The 13602-nt window shown below is 37.4% G+C and overlaps 2 protein-coding genes across 2 annotated transcripts; both read right to left on the bottom strand.

Moving 5' to 3' along the window:
* Positions 1 to 194: 194 nt before the first annotated feature.
* LOC131968144 (blue-sensitive opsin-like) lies at positions 195 to 3700 on the bottom strand. The gene is made up of 5 exons (XM_059328886.1): positions 3322 to 3700; positions 3041 to 3209; positions 2786 to 2951; positions 1381 to 1620; positions 195 to 299 (listed from the first exon to the last, which is right to left on the bottom strand). The coding sequence occupies exons 1-5, from the start codon at positions 3698 to 3700 to the stop codon at positions 195 to 197; spliced, it is 1059 nt and encodes a 352-aa protein (XP_059184869.1).
* A 1595-nt stretch (positions 3701 to 5295) lies between these two features.
* LOC131968672 (blue-sensitive opsin-like) lies at positions 5296 to 7250 on the bottom strand. The gene is made up of 5 exons (XM_059329658.1): positions 6869 to 7250; positions 6617 to 6785; positions 6362 to 6527; positions 5607 to 5846; positions 5296 to 5517 (listed from the first exon to the last, which is right to left on the bottom strand). The coding sequence occupies exons 1-5, from the start codon at positions 7245 to 7247 to the stop codon at positions 5410 to 5412; spliced, it is 1062 nt and encodes a 353-aa protein (XP_059185641.1). The 5' UTR covers positions 7248 to 7250; the 3' UTR covers positions 5296 to 5409.
* Between the last annotated feature and the right edge of the window lie 6352 nt (positions 7251 to 13602).

Raw genomic sequence — 13602 nt, 5'->3', positions numbered from 1 at the left:
GACAACACAAAAAAACCCCAAGGAAACATACATGTATGAATATATTTTTATTTTATTTTTACTTTGCAGAATATTTATGCTTTCTTTATTGAATAGTAACATTGAATACATATCTTTTGATCCCATGATAAAACACACATACATTTATGTTATTTACAATTCACAGTCATTCATGGCAAGTCTCGCTGTTTAGTCTAAGCAGGCCCAACTTTGGAGACTTCAGTAACTGATGATGACGATGAGGAATCCTCATCATCTCCTCCACCCATCCCCAGCAGCTTCATCATGCATGAACGGAACTGAAAGGTGGGAAAACAGAAGTAGATCAAATCCAACCTTTTTTTATCATCATGTATGAAAAGAACTGAGAGGAAACAAGCAAACTGTGGCATTAAATGCAGGCAATGAAGAAGACATTCTGCACCAGTTTTCAGTTAGATTGGGGCAATCTTTTACAAAAGAAATGTACTTATTATTATTTCAAATGTTTTTATACTCAAATCAATACAATACAAGCAATCTCCAGGTGACTGTAAATTATATCAACCCTTGTGCATCCTCAGGGACATTTTTACCTTTTTCATTTTTCTGTCATTTTGTCTGTGTTAATGCATACGGGAGAAGCTCTGGAAGGGGTGTCAGGGTTTTTTGTTTTTTTTCAAAGTCAAACCTTAGTTACAGACCCATAAGAACAAAACTATCCTACTATTTGTTACTTAAGCCGGAAATATTTTTGCATAGCAGTCATAATCTTGAAGTCTATTGCGGTTCCTTGTCCTGGAATGATCTGCAGACCAAAGCTCCAACTTAAGACACTTACCTCTTTAAATGATCAACTTAGAAAGAGAGAAGTGGTTACTGGTTTCTGCAATTGCTTCACTTAGCCAATAGACTATTGCTGCCTTGTTCACACACTTAACACACTGTGTTATGTGTTTTATTTGTGTCATAATTGTTGTTGCTGTTGTGATCTGAGTGTGTTGTCCTGTCATATGTTGGATGCTGCTATGTGACCCTGTCTTCATTAGGTCTCACTTGCGAAAGAGGTTTTATTCTCACTGTGACTTCCTTATATATGATGGAGCACTGCAGTGTGTAATGCAATGCATCAATCGTGTTATTGCTAATCACTGACACACCCCAGACTGTGAAAAAACATTAACATTTTACTTGCATTAAGTGTACAGATACTTCAACTGTCTTTTTGTGTCAATTTTGTTCTGAAAATGATGAATATTTGTTAGTTATGATCAGGACTGATCCTATTGGTTTTGACAACTATAGGACAGCATGATACAGTCTATTTTCAGCCCAGCAGTTGTCCCACATACATCTTTGCAACAAAGCAAAATTCACTGTTCATCACAACCTTTAACATACCTGCTTGTTAAGGACTACGTAGATAACAGGGTTGTAGACCGCAGAGGCCTTCGAGAAGCAGGAAGGTATGGTGGCCAGTCTCAGGTCGAATTGTTGCCCACGGTTATTCACGACCCAAAGAGCGAAGGAGGTGTAGGGCATCCAGCACACCAGGAAACCAAAGACCATGACCACCACCATCCTGGTCACCTCCCGCTCTGCCTTCTGGGTGGAGACTGACTCTGCCTGGGCTTTCGCTGCCTGTGGATGGCAAAGGGTTCAAATATTTGTTAATAATGAGCATTGATGTGATTGTAGTGACTGCAAAGTGTGTCCAGAACCACGTCTTTGTTAGTTGTACAGCATCAAAACGATTGTATGCAGACATGTATTGAATCAGAATTGTGCAGATCTTAGATCAATTTTGGCTTTGATATGACAAAAGATGTGCTTTTGACTCCACTACATCTTTATCAGTGGTGGAATGTAACTATTTTGCTCAAGTACTGTACTTTTTGAGGTACTTGTACTCTACTTAAGTGTTTCCATTTTATGTAACTTTATACTACTACACTATATTTCAACACAAATATTGCACTTTTTTCTCTGCTATAGCTAACAGCTTTAGTTACTTATTAGGTGAAGATTTAACATTAAAAACTATAATAATGACGGTCAGATAAAGATGACGATTCCTTATCATGTTTGAGATTTTTGAAATGAACAAAGGTTCATACATGTTTAAATGTTTGCTCTGTTTTCAATGCACAAACTTCATCACTGCCTACAAAAAGTTTCCATCCAATCGAAGAAAGCTGTCCACTTAGTTGCAGTTTTTAGGGTTTAAATGATGGTACTGTTTCCTTTTGTGGATGTTTCTCCCATTATTTGTTTGATCTTGTCAAATTAAAACAGTATTTTTTGAAGGAATATACCAAAATCCCTTTTTAAACAGGCCCCATCCTTTTTGTTGCTCCAATTGTGTTTCTTTAGGTATTAAAATAGGCTTTTGTTACATTTTCTATTCTACACGCTTTTTATTCTCCAGGTTTGAGAAGTCATCACATTGAGTATATTGTTGTATGTTGAGTCATTAGGGTTCTATAAATGCATTGCAACAGTAGACCAATGCATTGACATTTAAAAGGAAATTTACTTTTGGATACTTTTAAATTAAATTAGCATAACTTTAACTCAAAAAATTTGACTGGACAACTTTCACTTGTTCTGGAGTAATATATGACGTATCTATACTTTTATTCAAGTAATGGAGTTGTGTACGTTGTCCACCACTGTACTGTATATACGTTGGTCATTGGTCAAGTGTCACATGTAAAAATTCAGTCTTTTCAAATGCTTTTTTAGTCGACCAAAGTAACTACATTTGAGCTAGATGTTGCTAAATTTAAGCTGTTTTTTGCCTCACCATTTTCAGTGTAATGAGCAGCTGGCCGTAGCAGAAGACAATGGTGGTGAAGGGAACAGCAAAGCAGAAGCAGAAGAGAAACATCACGTAGGATTCATTGTTGTATTTGTTGTTGGTGGTGTACCAGTCTGGACCACAGGAGCACTGCAGGCCTTCTGGGATATACCTGGAGAGAGAATCATCAAGAGCATTGAGTGTGTGTGTCCCAGCTTCACAGTCTCAAGATGAGTTTGTAGGCTGGTTTCTGTTACTGACCTGCTCCATCCGAACAGTGGAGGAGCTGAGGCGATCAGTGCAAACACCCAGGTGAATGCACAGCAAACTAAAGCATGGTCAGGTTTGAAAATAAAGTTTCCAAGTGGCTTGCAGATGACCAACCATCTTTCAAAAGCTATAACAGCAAGAGACCACAGGCTTACCATACCTGAAATGATAAGGACAGATGTTTTAAAAGCTTTTTCGTACCTTATTAATAAATCCAGTCAGAGGAAGGCATGATCAAATGTCTTTTTTCAAAACTACAGCTTAAATCTTACCGCCAAGTGTCGCCATAAAACCTTCGATCTTGCATGCTAACGGTCCAAAGATGAAATATCTGTTTGCAAAGGAGCACATGGCGGTGAAGGAGCCCACAACGGACACAAGAAGGTTCGCCACGGCCAAGTTCACCAGGATGTAGTTGAGGTGGGACCGGAGCTTCTTGTTTTGGATGGTGCACAGAATTGTAAGCACGTTGATGAAGGTGCCCACAGTAAAAACAAAAAACATGAATGCTGCCATGCCGTAGAAGGTGGCTGCGCTCCCCAGGTGGTCCTGAGGAACCAGGAAAGGACTGAGTGCTGTGATGTTGTTGGTCTCCAGGGGGACAGGGATCCAGAAGTCCTCTGGGAGCTCCATGCCACGATCTTTCCTCATCTTGCTTTTTTATACAACTATTAATCACAATAACCCTTCGCTAATGGTCTCGCTTTCCCTATAAGAGAAATAAGAACAAAGAATAACGTTTTTTAAGAGGCAGACATGAATGCTGTCTTGTCTGAATCCCTTGTGAATCTTTTGCCATGACTGACTTTTATAAAGGCCCCAGAATGCAACTTAACCTCATTAATTGGTTTATTGATTCTATAATTGACTGATTCATTGGGGGTTTCTTGTTCTTGTAAGTTAATTATAGTGTTCTCCTTGAGGATGTTTGCCAATGAGATTATGGCCCTGAGGTTCAGAAAAGGTGTCCCAGACAGTCAGCATGTGAGACACATTTTAGATTATTTTCATTGGGAAATACGCAGAACACACTTGCATATGATCGTGGTTGGAAAGCATGTGTTGATGCTCATGTAACTGCTGCTGAAGAGATATCGTAGAGCTTTGAGAGAATTATCTGAAATATGAATATGAATGCTGAATGTACTTCCTTTTGTTAGAACGTCATTGTTTTTGGTTCAGAATAAGAATTGTTTTAAATTATTCCTTTGGAGAAACCTTATCTACAAGTATCTAAATACACTTACACGTATAAACATATAAAGAACCTGTGTAGATATGCATGAACACTTGTTGACATCCAACCCAAGTCAAACAGGTTAATCCCACTTCCCTAAGGAAGGTCTTTGACAGCTAATCTGGTTTCCACTTACATTAATTCTTCCATGTCATACGCTGAAGCCCGCTGTAATCCACTTTACTGGTTTAACTCAGGCTTTGTGTTACTTTTTTGGCTTTTTGCCTCTTTCCCTGAGCGTAAAGACTTTAAGTACACTGTTAACTCTGTCACTCCACCAACCCAATGCACAGAAGGATATCATACAGCATTGTATGAGGGGAGGCAAGTGATCTCACAGAGGCTGGAGGATGAAATTGAAATTAACAAATACAAATGTTTGTATTTAATTGTATAGGGCAAGGGTTTTCTGAGACCCCACCTCCACCTTAGCTTACTTGCTAAGTTTTGCCCTTTCCTGGATGCCCTATTGGATCATGGGTATATTATTAATCAAATATACACTCAATATTTGAAGCATTAAAACCTAATAGTGCCTAACTTCAGACCACAACAGATGCATAAAAAAGGTCAGTCCTAAGTCCAGAGACAGTAAATCTCCCCCAAACTGTTGTATCTCTGAATTACGTCCTTAACCAAATCACACACATTAAATGAAAATTTAATGGAGTCAATGTTATCTTCTTTCAATAACTAATGTGATATTTTAATCATTATTAGCATTATAATCATACAATGTAGCAATATTAACACAAATGATTGGTCAAAGGTTTTTGGAAAAAAACAAAAAAAAAGAAGAAGAGAAGTGAAAACTTTACAGACACCACATTGGATTTTGTAATTTCTCAATACTTTTACAACACAGCTTGTATAATGTACTCTCACATGTGATGAAATGTGTCTTTCAACATATACAAAAACGGTCCTGACCAGTAATTACATCAAACAGACACAAAATGCATGCTTGTAATTTTTTTTAATTTTTCACTTTGCAGATAGTTTATGTGTATTTAAGTAGCAACATTGCATATATTTTTTCATATGACAAAACACACGTACACGTACTGTTATTTACAATTCACAAGCGTTAGTGGCAGAGAGGTCAACAGTCTTGATGTTCAGTCTAAGCAGGCCCAACTTTGGAGACTTCAGTCACTGATGATGATGATGTCGACGAGTCTTCATCATCCCCTCCTCCCATCCCCAGCATCTTCAGCATGCACGAACGGAACTGATCAAGGAATAACAAATTTAAAAACATACCTCAAATAAAATACAAAACTATAATGTGGTTTCAACTGTACAGGATGTCCAACAAACCTGTTTATTAAGGAGAACGTAGATCACAGGGTTGTAGATTGCAGAAGACTTGGAAAAGACTGACGGTATAGAGGCAAATCTTAGATCAAACTGCTGTCCACGGTTGTTGACGACCCAAAGAGCGAAGGAGGTGTAGGGCATCCAGCAAACCAGGAAACCCACCACCATGACCACCACCATCCTGGTCACCTCCCGCTCTGCCTTCTGGGTGGAGGCCGACTCTGCTTGGGCCTTCGCTGCCTGTTGAATGAGAGAAGCGAGCCGCATGACTTCTGCATGTTTAGCGGTCCATGCGCCAAATACTTTCGTCACATGGGAGAAACATTCCAATTCTTTGGACTCGCCTGAAAACAAACCTGAGGAAATCTGCTATCTATTATATCTGGTCTTTGGTTACATGGGACAACTGTATTTCCAATATACGCCATTATATTTTAGGAAAAAGCAATAGTCCCATTTGCCAAAACATTAAAGTATGATAACAAGGACCACATTTCACCGATATAATGTAAAGTATTTGCCTAATTTTTCAAAAGTCCTGATTGACTAGTAGATACTTGCCCAACATATGTTTGTACCAGATTTCAAGACTATTATAATATACAATTGTTTTGTGTTGTTGCATTTTTACCTAATATTGTCTTTGGGCACAAGTGGATTAACTTTAATTTATCATATTTGGAGGAATAATTTATACCTTATTGCAGCATTACGCAATGCAAAAAAACAAAACAAAAAAACATTTAATGCCTCACCATTTTCAGTGTAATGAGCAGCTGACCGTAGCAGAAGACAATGGTGGCGAAGGGAACAGCAAAGCAGAAGCAGAAGAGAAACATCACGTAGGATTCATTGTTGTATTTGTTGTTGGTGGTGTACCAGTCTGGACCACAGGAGCACTGCAGGCCTTCTGGGATATACCTGGAGAGAGAATCATCAAGAGCATTGAGTGTGTGTGTCCCAGCTTCACAGTCTCAAGATGAGTTTGTAGGCTGGTTTCTGTTACTGACCTGCTCCATCCGAACAGTGGAGGAGCTGAGGCGATCAGTGCAATCACCCAGGTGAATGCACAGCAAGCTAAAGCATGGTCAGGTTTGAAAATAAAGTTTCCAAGTGGCTTGCAGATGACCAACCATCTTTCAAAAGCTATAACAGCAAGAGACCACAGGCTTACCATACCTGAAATGAGAGTATTAATTTGTTTTAGTACATTGAAACTCATAATCTTATGAACAGCATCAGTGTCTCAAAGTTTGTCTTACCGCCAAGCGTCACCATAAAACCTTCGATCTTGCATGCTAGTGGTCCCAAGATAAAATATCTGTTTGAAAAGGAGCACATGGCGGTGAAGGAGCCCACAACAGACACAAGAAGGTTCGACACGGCCAAGTTCACCAGGATGTAGTTGAGGTGGGACCGGAGCTTCTTGTGTTGGATGGTGCACACAACTGTAAGCATGTTGATGAAGGTGCCCACAACAAATATAAATAACATGTATGCAGCCATTGCATAGAAGATGCCTGAGCCTGCTAGATGGTCCTGGGGAACCAGAAAAGGGCTGAGAGTTGTGATGTTGTTTGTATCCAGAGGGATGGGGATCCAGAAGTCCTCCGGAAGCTCCGTGATGCGGCTGTGCTTCATTTTTGAGTTGAATGTGAACAAGCCAAAAATCAAAATTTGCTTTTCATGTGTGGGTCAGGTCCGCGTCTCTTGCACTATGGCCAGGCAGTGAACTACAAAGGGTTGGATGTACATTTATAGGGCTGTGGTACAGAACACTTGATTAATTGAATAACTGAATAATTAATTGATTGACTGACTAAACCGATCCCCAAACTTTAATTGACGAGATTAGAAAACCACAGGAACTACAACATCTATACAGTGCAATAAAACCATGCCAGACATCACTACGAGATTTCCAGATATTAAAACAATTGTATCCTGTTCTAATTTGATCACTGACACACTATTTCAGATCCAAAGCCATGACATAAGATACAATAAGATAGTTCTTTATTGGTCCCAAGGTGTGGAAATGTGCAGTGCTACAGCAGCAAAGGGGATGGTATTATGGCAACAAGTATCAATAAGAAGCAAAATATAATAAATAACTAAATAAAAATGCTAGTAACAAGTAAAAAAAAAAAGTACACTGAGAGAAACATAAATGTTAGATTAAATATATACACAGTGCTTAACAAATGTACAGGTGCATCACAATAAATTGGAATATCATGGAAAAGTCCATTTCCAGTATAGTTTAGGTCAAATAGTCCCAACCAAGTATTGAGTCTTATAGATGGACATACTTTTCAGAGGCCAACATTTCCATATTAAACATACTTTTTAAAATTGGTCTTTTGTAATATTCTTTTTAAGACACTGAATGTTAGGTCTTCATTAAATGTAAGCCATAATCATTATAATTAGAATAAATTAAATAAATTTAGACATGAAATGTTTATTCTGTGTGTAATGGATCTATATAATGTGTTATTTCCACTTTTTGAATTGAATTCCGACATATATAAACTTTTCTATGATATTCTAATTTATTGAGATGCACCTGTATTAAACCACCGGTTTATGCCACAGCTGTCCGAAATTAACATTATTAGTAATTACCAAAATCATTTCTTATATTTCTGTAATACACCAGTATGTAGAAGCTCTTTAACCGAAATTATATTTTTAATGCTAAAATATAATTATTATTGATATCTATGAATTTTCAAATTAACTGCTTTACAAAAACACTGTAAAAATAGTAAATCACCTTATTATTTCTTGATTAATATGTCAAATTATAGTTATTTAATCGCATTCCTGAACAGAAAAAATAGTTTTATGGGTTGAATTTTCTGCTGGATTTATTTCTGACTTCTCAGAAAAGCCCAGTGAGCCGGCTCAAATCTGGGTATAAAAAGGTGATTTCAGTTTGTTATTTGCCAAATAAATAACAATAACATTTTAGTTTCAACAAGCTTGTTTTTTTGTTTTGTTTTTTGACAGTTAAATACATTTGTTAAGCACTGTAATAAATGATAAACACTAATAAAGCACCCTTAGTATTTAGTTTAGTCACTTAGTGCCCAAGCAGGTTATACTGGATCCAATCCGGAAGTAAGAACTTTGTTAATCTGGTCATCGGCTCTATTACGACTGCTAATCACCTTCAGTCTGTCCTCAGGTAACCTGCTTTCCGTTCGTATTAGGATGGATGATCTCAACCTTCATTATCGTATCAAGACCAACAAAGGATTTCCCCCAGATGAGCGTGGATCAGCATTTCCGGTTTCATCAGAAGCAGACATTGTAAAACTATTTTCTGCGAACATTTGCTTACCATGATGGATGTGAGTCATGTCTAGAAGGTAATCTGAGATCTTTCATGAGATGGTTATGGTTTGACATTGAGCACAAAAGGTTATTTATTTTTATTTGATCTTTTGTAACACCTAACCGTTTTTTTTACACTAACCCTAAGGAAGTATTTTTCAAACGTAAACCACGTGTTTATAACAGGGACCATAAATCCTCACTTCCTATAATAAAAGTTGTCGTGGGTTCTACAGCGAATAATGGATAAAAACATATTTTGTGTGGTGAATAACAGATAACTTAACAGCAAATATTGGTTTCTGCAGCTCTATTAACTATATTAAAAAAAACCTTAATTTTGAATGATTTTGAAGGAAAGTGCAGAGGAAATGGTATGCGGTGAAGTAAAATTAAACTCTAGCGCTGACAGCAGACCTAATGTTGAAAATGTATATTATTAGACAGACTATCAGAATAAAAGGTTGTATGACTTTAAAGTATATTGAATTTCACATTTTCAAAGCAAATAGAGAGTAAAAAAATAAAGTGATGAATTGAAAAAATGAAAATAAAAATTAATAAAGACTGATGTAAATTATAGTAGCAGTATTTGGACGTTTTTTTAATGACAAAAGTTGAATGAATTTTAAATTTGAAAAAAATTCCCAACCAATTCTGGACAAAGGAGAGAAAATTCTGGTAAAATAAAATTTGGGGGGGATCGACTAACACCTAAAGATATATAAGGGCAGTTAAGGGAGTTAAAAAAAACATTTTAAAAATAAAAAGGGAGATAAATTAAAATTAATAAATAAAAAAAGGCTGAGGTATATCAGATCAGTGGACAGTATTTGAAATAAACTGTTCATGAAGTGGACAGTAACAATACCGGCCTGAAAAGGAAACTTGAAAATATGTTGTTTATGTTTCAACACCTTGAAAATCTGTTAACCATCAAACTAACAAGAATCATTGTTTAAATCTTTCAGCAGGTTAATGGGGTTTTCCATATGACGCCATCTCTGATGGCTTGACGACACAAGCAAATAGGATAATTGGCATTTAGAAGGAAAACAGTAAGAGCATTAGGTGTGAGTTTGTTTGTTTTTTGCAGTAACACTGTCATTTACTTACTGTGCTACACACAGCTGATATTCTTCCTACACATTCACAACCAGCACCACAAAAAAAAGCAAGTGCAGTCTCCACAATGACAACAGTCACACCTACAGAGGTGAGAGGCCCACTACAGAACAGCATTTAGAAGGAAAAAAATAATGAATCTGTACGTTTTGAGACTAGTGCTCCATAGAGATCTATATCCACACTGACACACTGATCTGCTGCGAGGCTCATGGTGGCTGAACACCCACATACATCTTGGCAAAAACCTGCACCTCCTGCTGAAATAATCCTTGATCCTTGCCACTTGTGAGGCTTTACATCATGATCTCTTTAGCCCTTCAAAGTTCAGCTCCCCAGCCGTTTCCTAAGACTCTTATCGTGTGTAAACCATTACAGGCAGCTCAGAGCAGTATAGAAGGTAAAGGTATTTGTCTGAGCTCCACTGACCCGCTTAACCTGCTGCTGTGCCCGCTCACTCTGGGTGAACCTGTGCGTGTTTCAGCGGTGGCTGATTATGTGACAATGAAGGGAATAATATGTCCTTTTCAAATCTTATAGCTTCGGTATAAAATAGATACACTGCAGTGCTGTTGATTAAAAAATAAATTATTGCTTTTTTTTTTTGTGGTATGATGTGATGCGATGCGGTATGATACGATACGATACGATGCGGCATGATATGATGCGATGCGGTATGATATGATGCGGTATGATGCGATGCGGTATGATGCGATGCGGTATGATGCGATGCGATGCGGTATGATATGATGCGATGCGGTATGATGCGATGCGGTATGATATGATGCGATGCGGTATAATACAATGCGATGCGGTATGATATGATGCGATGCGGTATGATGCGATGCGGTATGATATGATGCGATGCGGTATGATATGATGCGATGCGGTATGATATGCGATATGATACGATGCGATGCGGTATGATATGATGCGGTATGATACGATGCGATGCGGTATAAAATGATGCAATGCGGTATGATACGATGCGATGCGGTATGAAATGATGCGATTCGGTATGATATGATGCGATGCGATGCGGTATGATGCAATACAATATCACTTACTTGTCACTTCACACTGATATTCATTTAACATCCATTGAAGTTCTGTGAAAGAAATTTAAAAGCGGGTTGAATATACACTCAACAGCCACTTTATTAGGTAGACCTGTGCAACTGCTCATTAACATAAATATCTAATCAGCCAATCACATGACAGCAACTCAATGCATTTAGGCATGTAGATATGGTGAAGACGAGCTGCTGAAGTTCAAAGTTCATCAGAATGAGGAAGAAAGGAGACTTAAGTGACTTTAAACGTAGCATGGTTGTTGTATTTCAGAAACTGCTGATCTACTGGGATTTTCACACACAACCATCTCTAGGGTTTACAGAGAATGGTCCAAAGAAGAGAAAATATCCAGTGAGCCTTGATGCCTTGTTGATGCCAGAGGTCAGAGAAGAATGGCCAGACTGGTTCAGTAACAAATAATCACTTGTTACAACAAAGGTCTGCAGAAAAGCATCTCTAAACGCACAACAGAAGCAAATGGACAGCAGGAGACCACACCACCACTTTATTAGGTACACCTTGTAGCTAATAAAGTGACCAGCAAGTGTACAGTTCCACATATGATACAAACAAAAACACAACAAGCATTTATGATAAGTGTACATATGACAGTACATCCCCACATCTGGGATCAATAAAGGCTTATCTTATCTGCTTTTAATGTGTGAACAATGGTGAGTGTTACATGTTTAAGTGTGTTGTTTTCTAAGTTAATATAACTTATAAAAAGTGTCTTTGAGAACGCTGAAAGGTACTCACTCACAAATGTACTATTATCATTTTTATTTGATTTCGGAAAGGTTATTTTTCAGGATATTAACCAATATACGCATAGTACCGCTGACCTTTTTGAAATATATTTTATTGCTGATTGTCTTAAGGTATATTAAGTGCAGATCAAAGTACTGGGTTTGAAAAATTCTTCATGAGCTGTGACAGTTTGTCTATCTTATCGTGCAGCCATATGTTGTTGTCACTCAGGCATGTCATTCAATTAGGCTCTGAACTGGGCCCGCAGCATTAGTGCTCACCTTGAAGCTTGTCAAGGTCAATTGAGTTATGTTTAAAACTACATGTTATGTTTTAGATATATGTTTAAAAACCCTTTCTGCAAAATATTGTTTAAATTATGTTCGTATAACACAACAAAGTGTGCAAAAAGATTTTTTTTTTAAAAAAGCATTTTCTTTACTGATTATGTGAAAATGATGTTAGACTTTGTGACAGGATTGTCGGTCTCTTCACATGATCAAATTAATGAAATGTAAGTGGTGTCTGGTCCTAAATATTACAGTGACCTTTTCAGTATTCAGGCTAAATTAATTGTGGCAAACTTGGGTATTGCACCATTATTCTTTCATAACTAAAACAACCCATTTAAAGGACTGTCACGCCCTCACAGGTGATTTTGATTGACAGCTGATGAGACCTCCTCAAGCTGCATGGACAAACTCTGATTCATTGACATCTCCCCGACTCCTTTTTAACTTTGCTGCACCTATATGAACAGGACAAGTGACACAGTTATCCTTCTTACTGGCACACAGCTCAGCATCTCCAACCTGAGCAGAGGTTTAATCAGACACAATAAATAAGAAATTCTGAAGTTCTAATAATGGTTCTTTACTCTATGGCTTGCATATGGAAACATGAGGTTTCATCTCATTTCAAGGACAGCATACTGAATCATTGATAAAATATGTTGATTCCTACATAACTTGTTCATTGTGAGCTGCAGATCACATACAAAACAAAAACAACAAATGTCTGCTATCTAACACTATATTGGAAAAAAAGGACACATTTGTTTTTCAAGCATGTGAACTGAAACATTTCAATGAGATTTCAATAATATACTGTATGCACGTTGATCTAATTTGTTATGGGCCTAATAAGATTGGTTTGTCATATTGATCACTGAGGCAATAAAAAAAAATGACATACATTAATTTAAAAAAAAATCTGTCAATAGCAACATTCTGTATTTGCACTTCTTTCATGTAATAATGATAATAATAATAATAATAATACATGTGTGCTTTAATTTTAGGGAAGGTTTTGCAAAAAACTGCAGGCTTTTGAAATATAGTGAGAAAGATGATCCTTGTAAATCAATCCATATGCCCATATTGCACGAAATTTCTGAAATTACTGTAAAACAACAACAACAACAACAACAACAACAACAACAACAACAACAACAACAACAACACATGGATATATTTAATGGCCTTCCAAAACACGATAGAGCATTTTCTTGTCTTTTCAGAGTCCAGCAGAGATGTGTGGCTGAATCACGCTGTATACAGTCTAACATACTACTGTATTGAAGAAAGACGGGCTATCTGATGTCAACAGTAATGCAGTACTTGTGTCAGTGGAGGGCGCAATAATGGTGGGTGTGGGCGTGGCAAGTGTAGTACTTGCGAGCGCCAAATCTGTAAAATAGTGTTTT

The sequence above is a fragment of the Centropristis striata genome, chromosome 3 (assembly GCF_030273125.1).
Source record: "Centropristis striata isolate RG_2023a ecotype Rhode Island chromosome 3, C.striata_1.0, whole genome shotgun sequence".
In the NCBI taxonomy this organism is placed as follows: domain Eukaryota; kingdom Metazoa; phylum Chordata; class Actinopteri; order Perciformes; family Serranidae; genus Centropristis; species Centropristis striata.
Note: the sequence above shows the minus strand (reverse complement) of the source record. Positions and strands in the feature narration are given on the sequence as shown.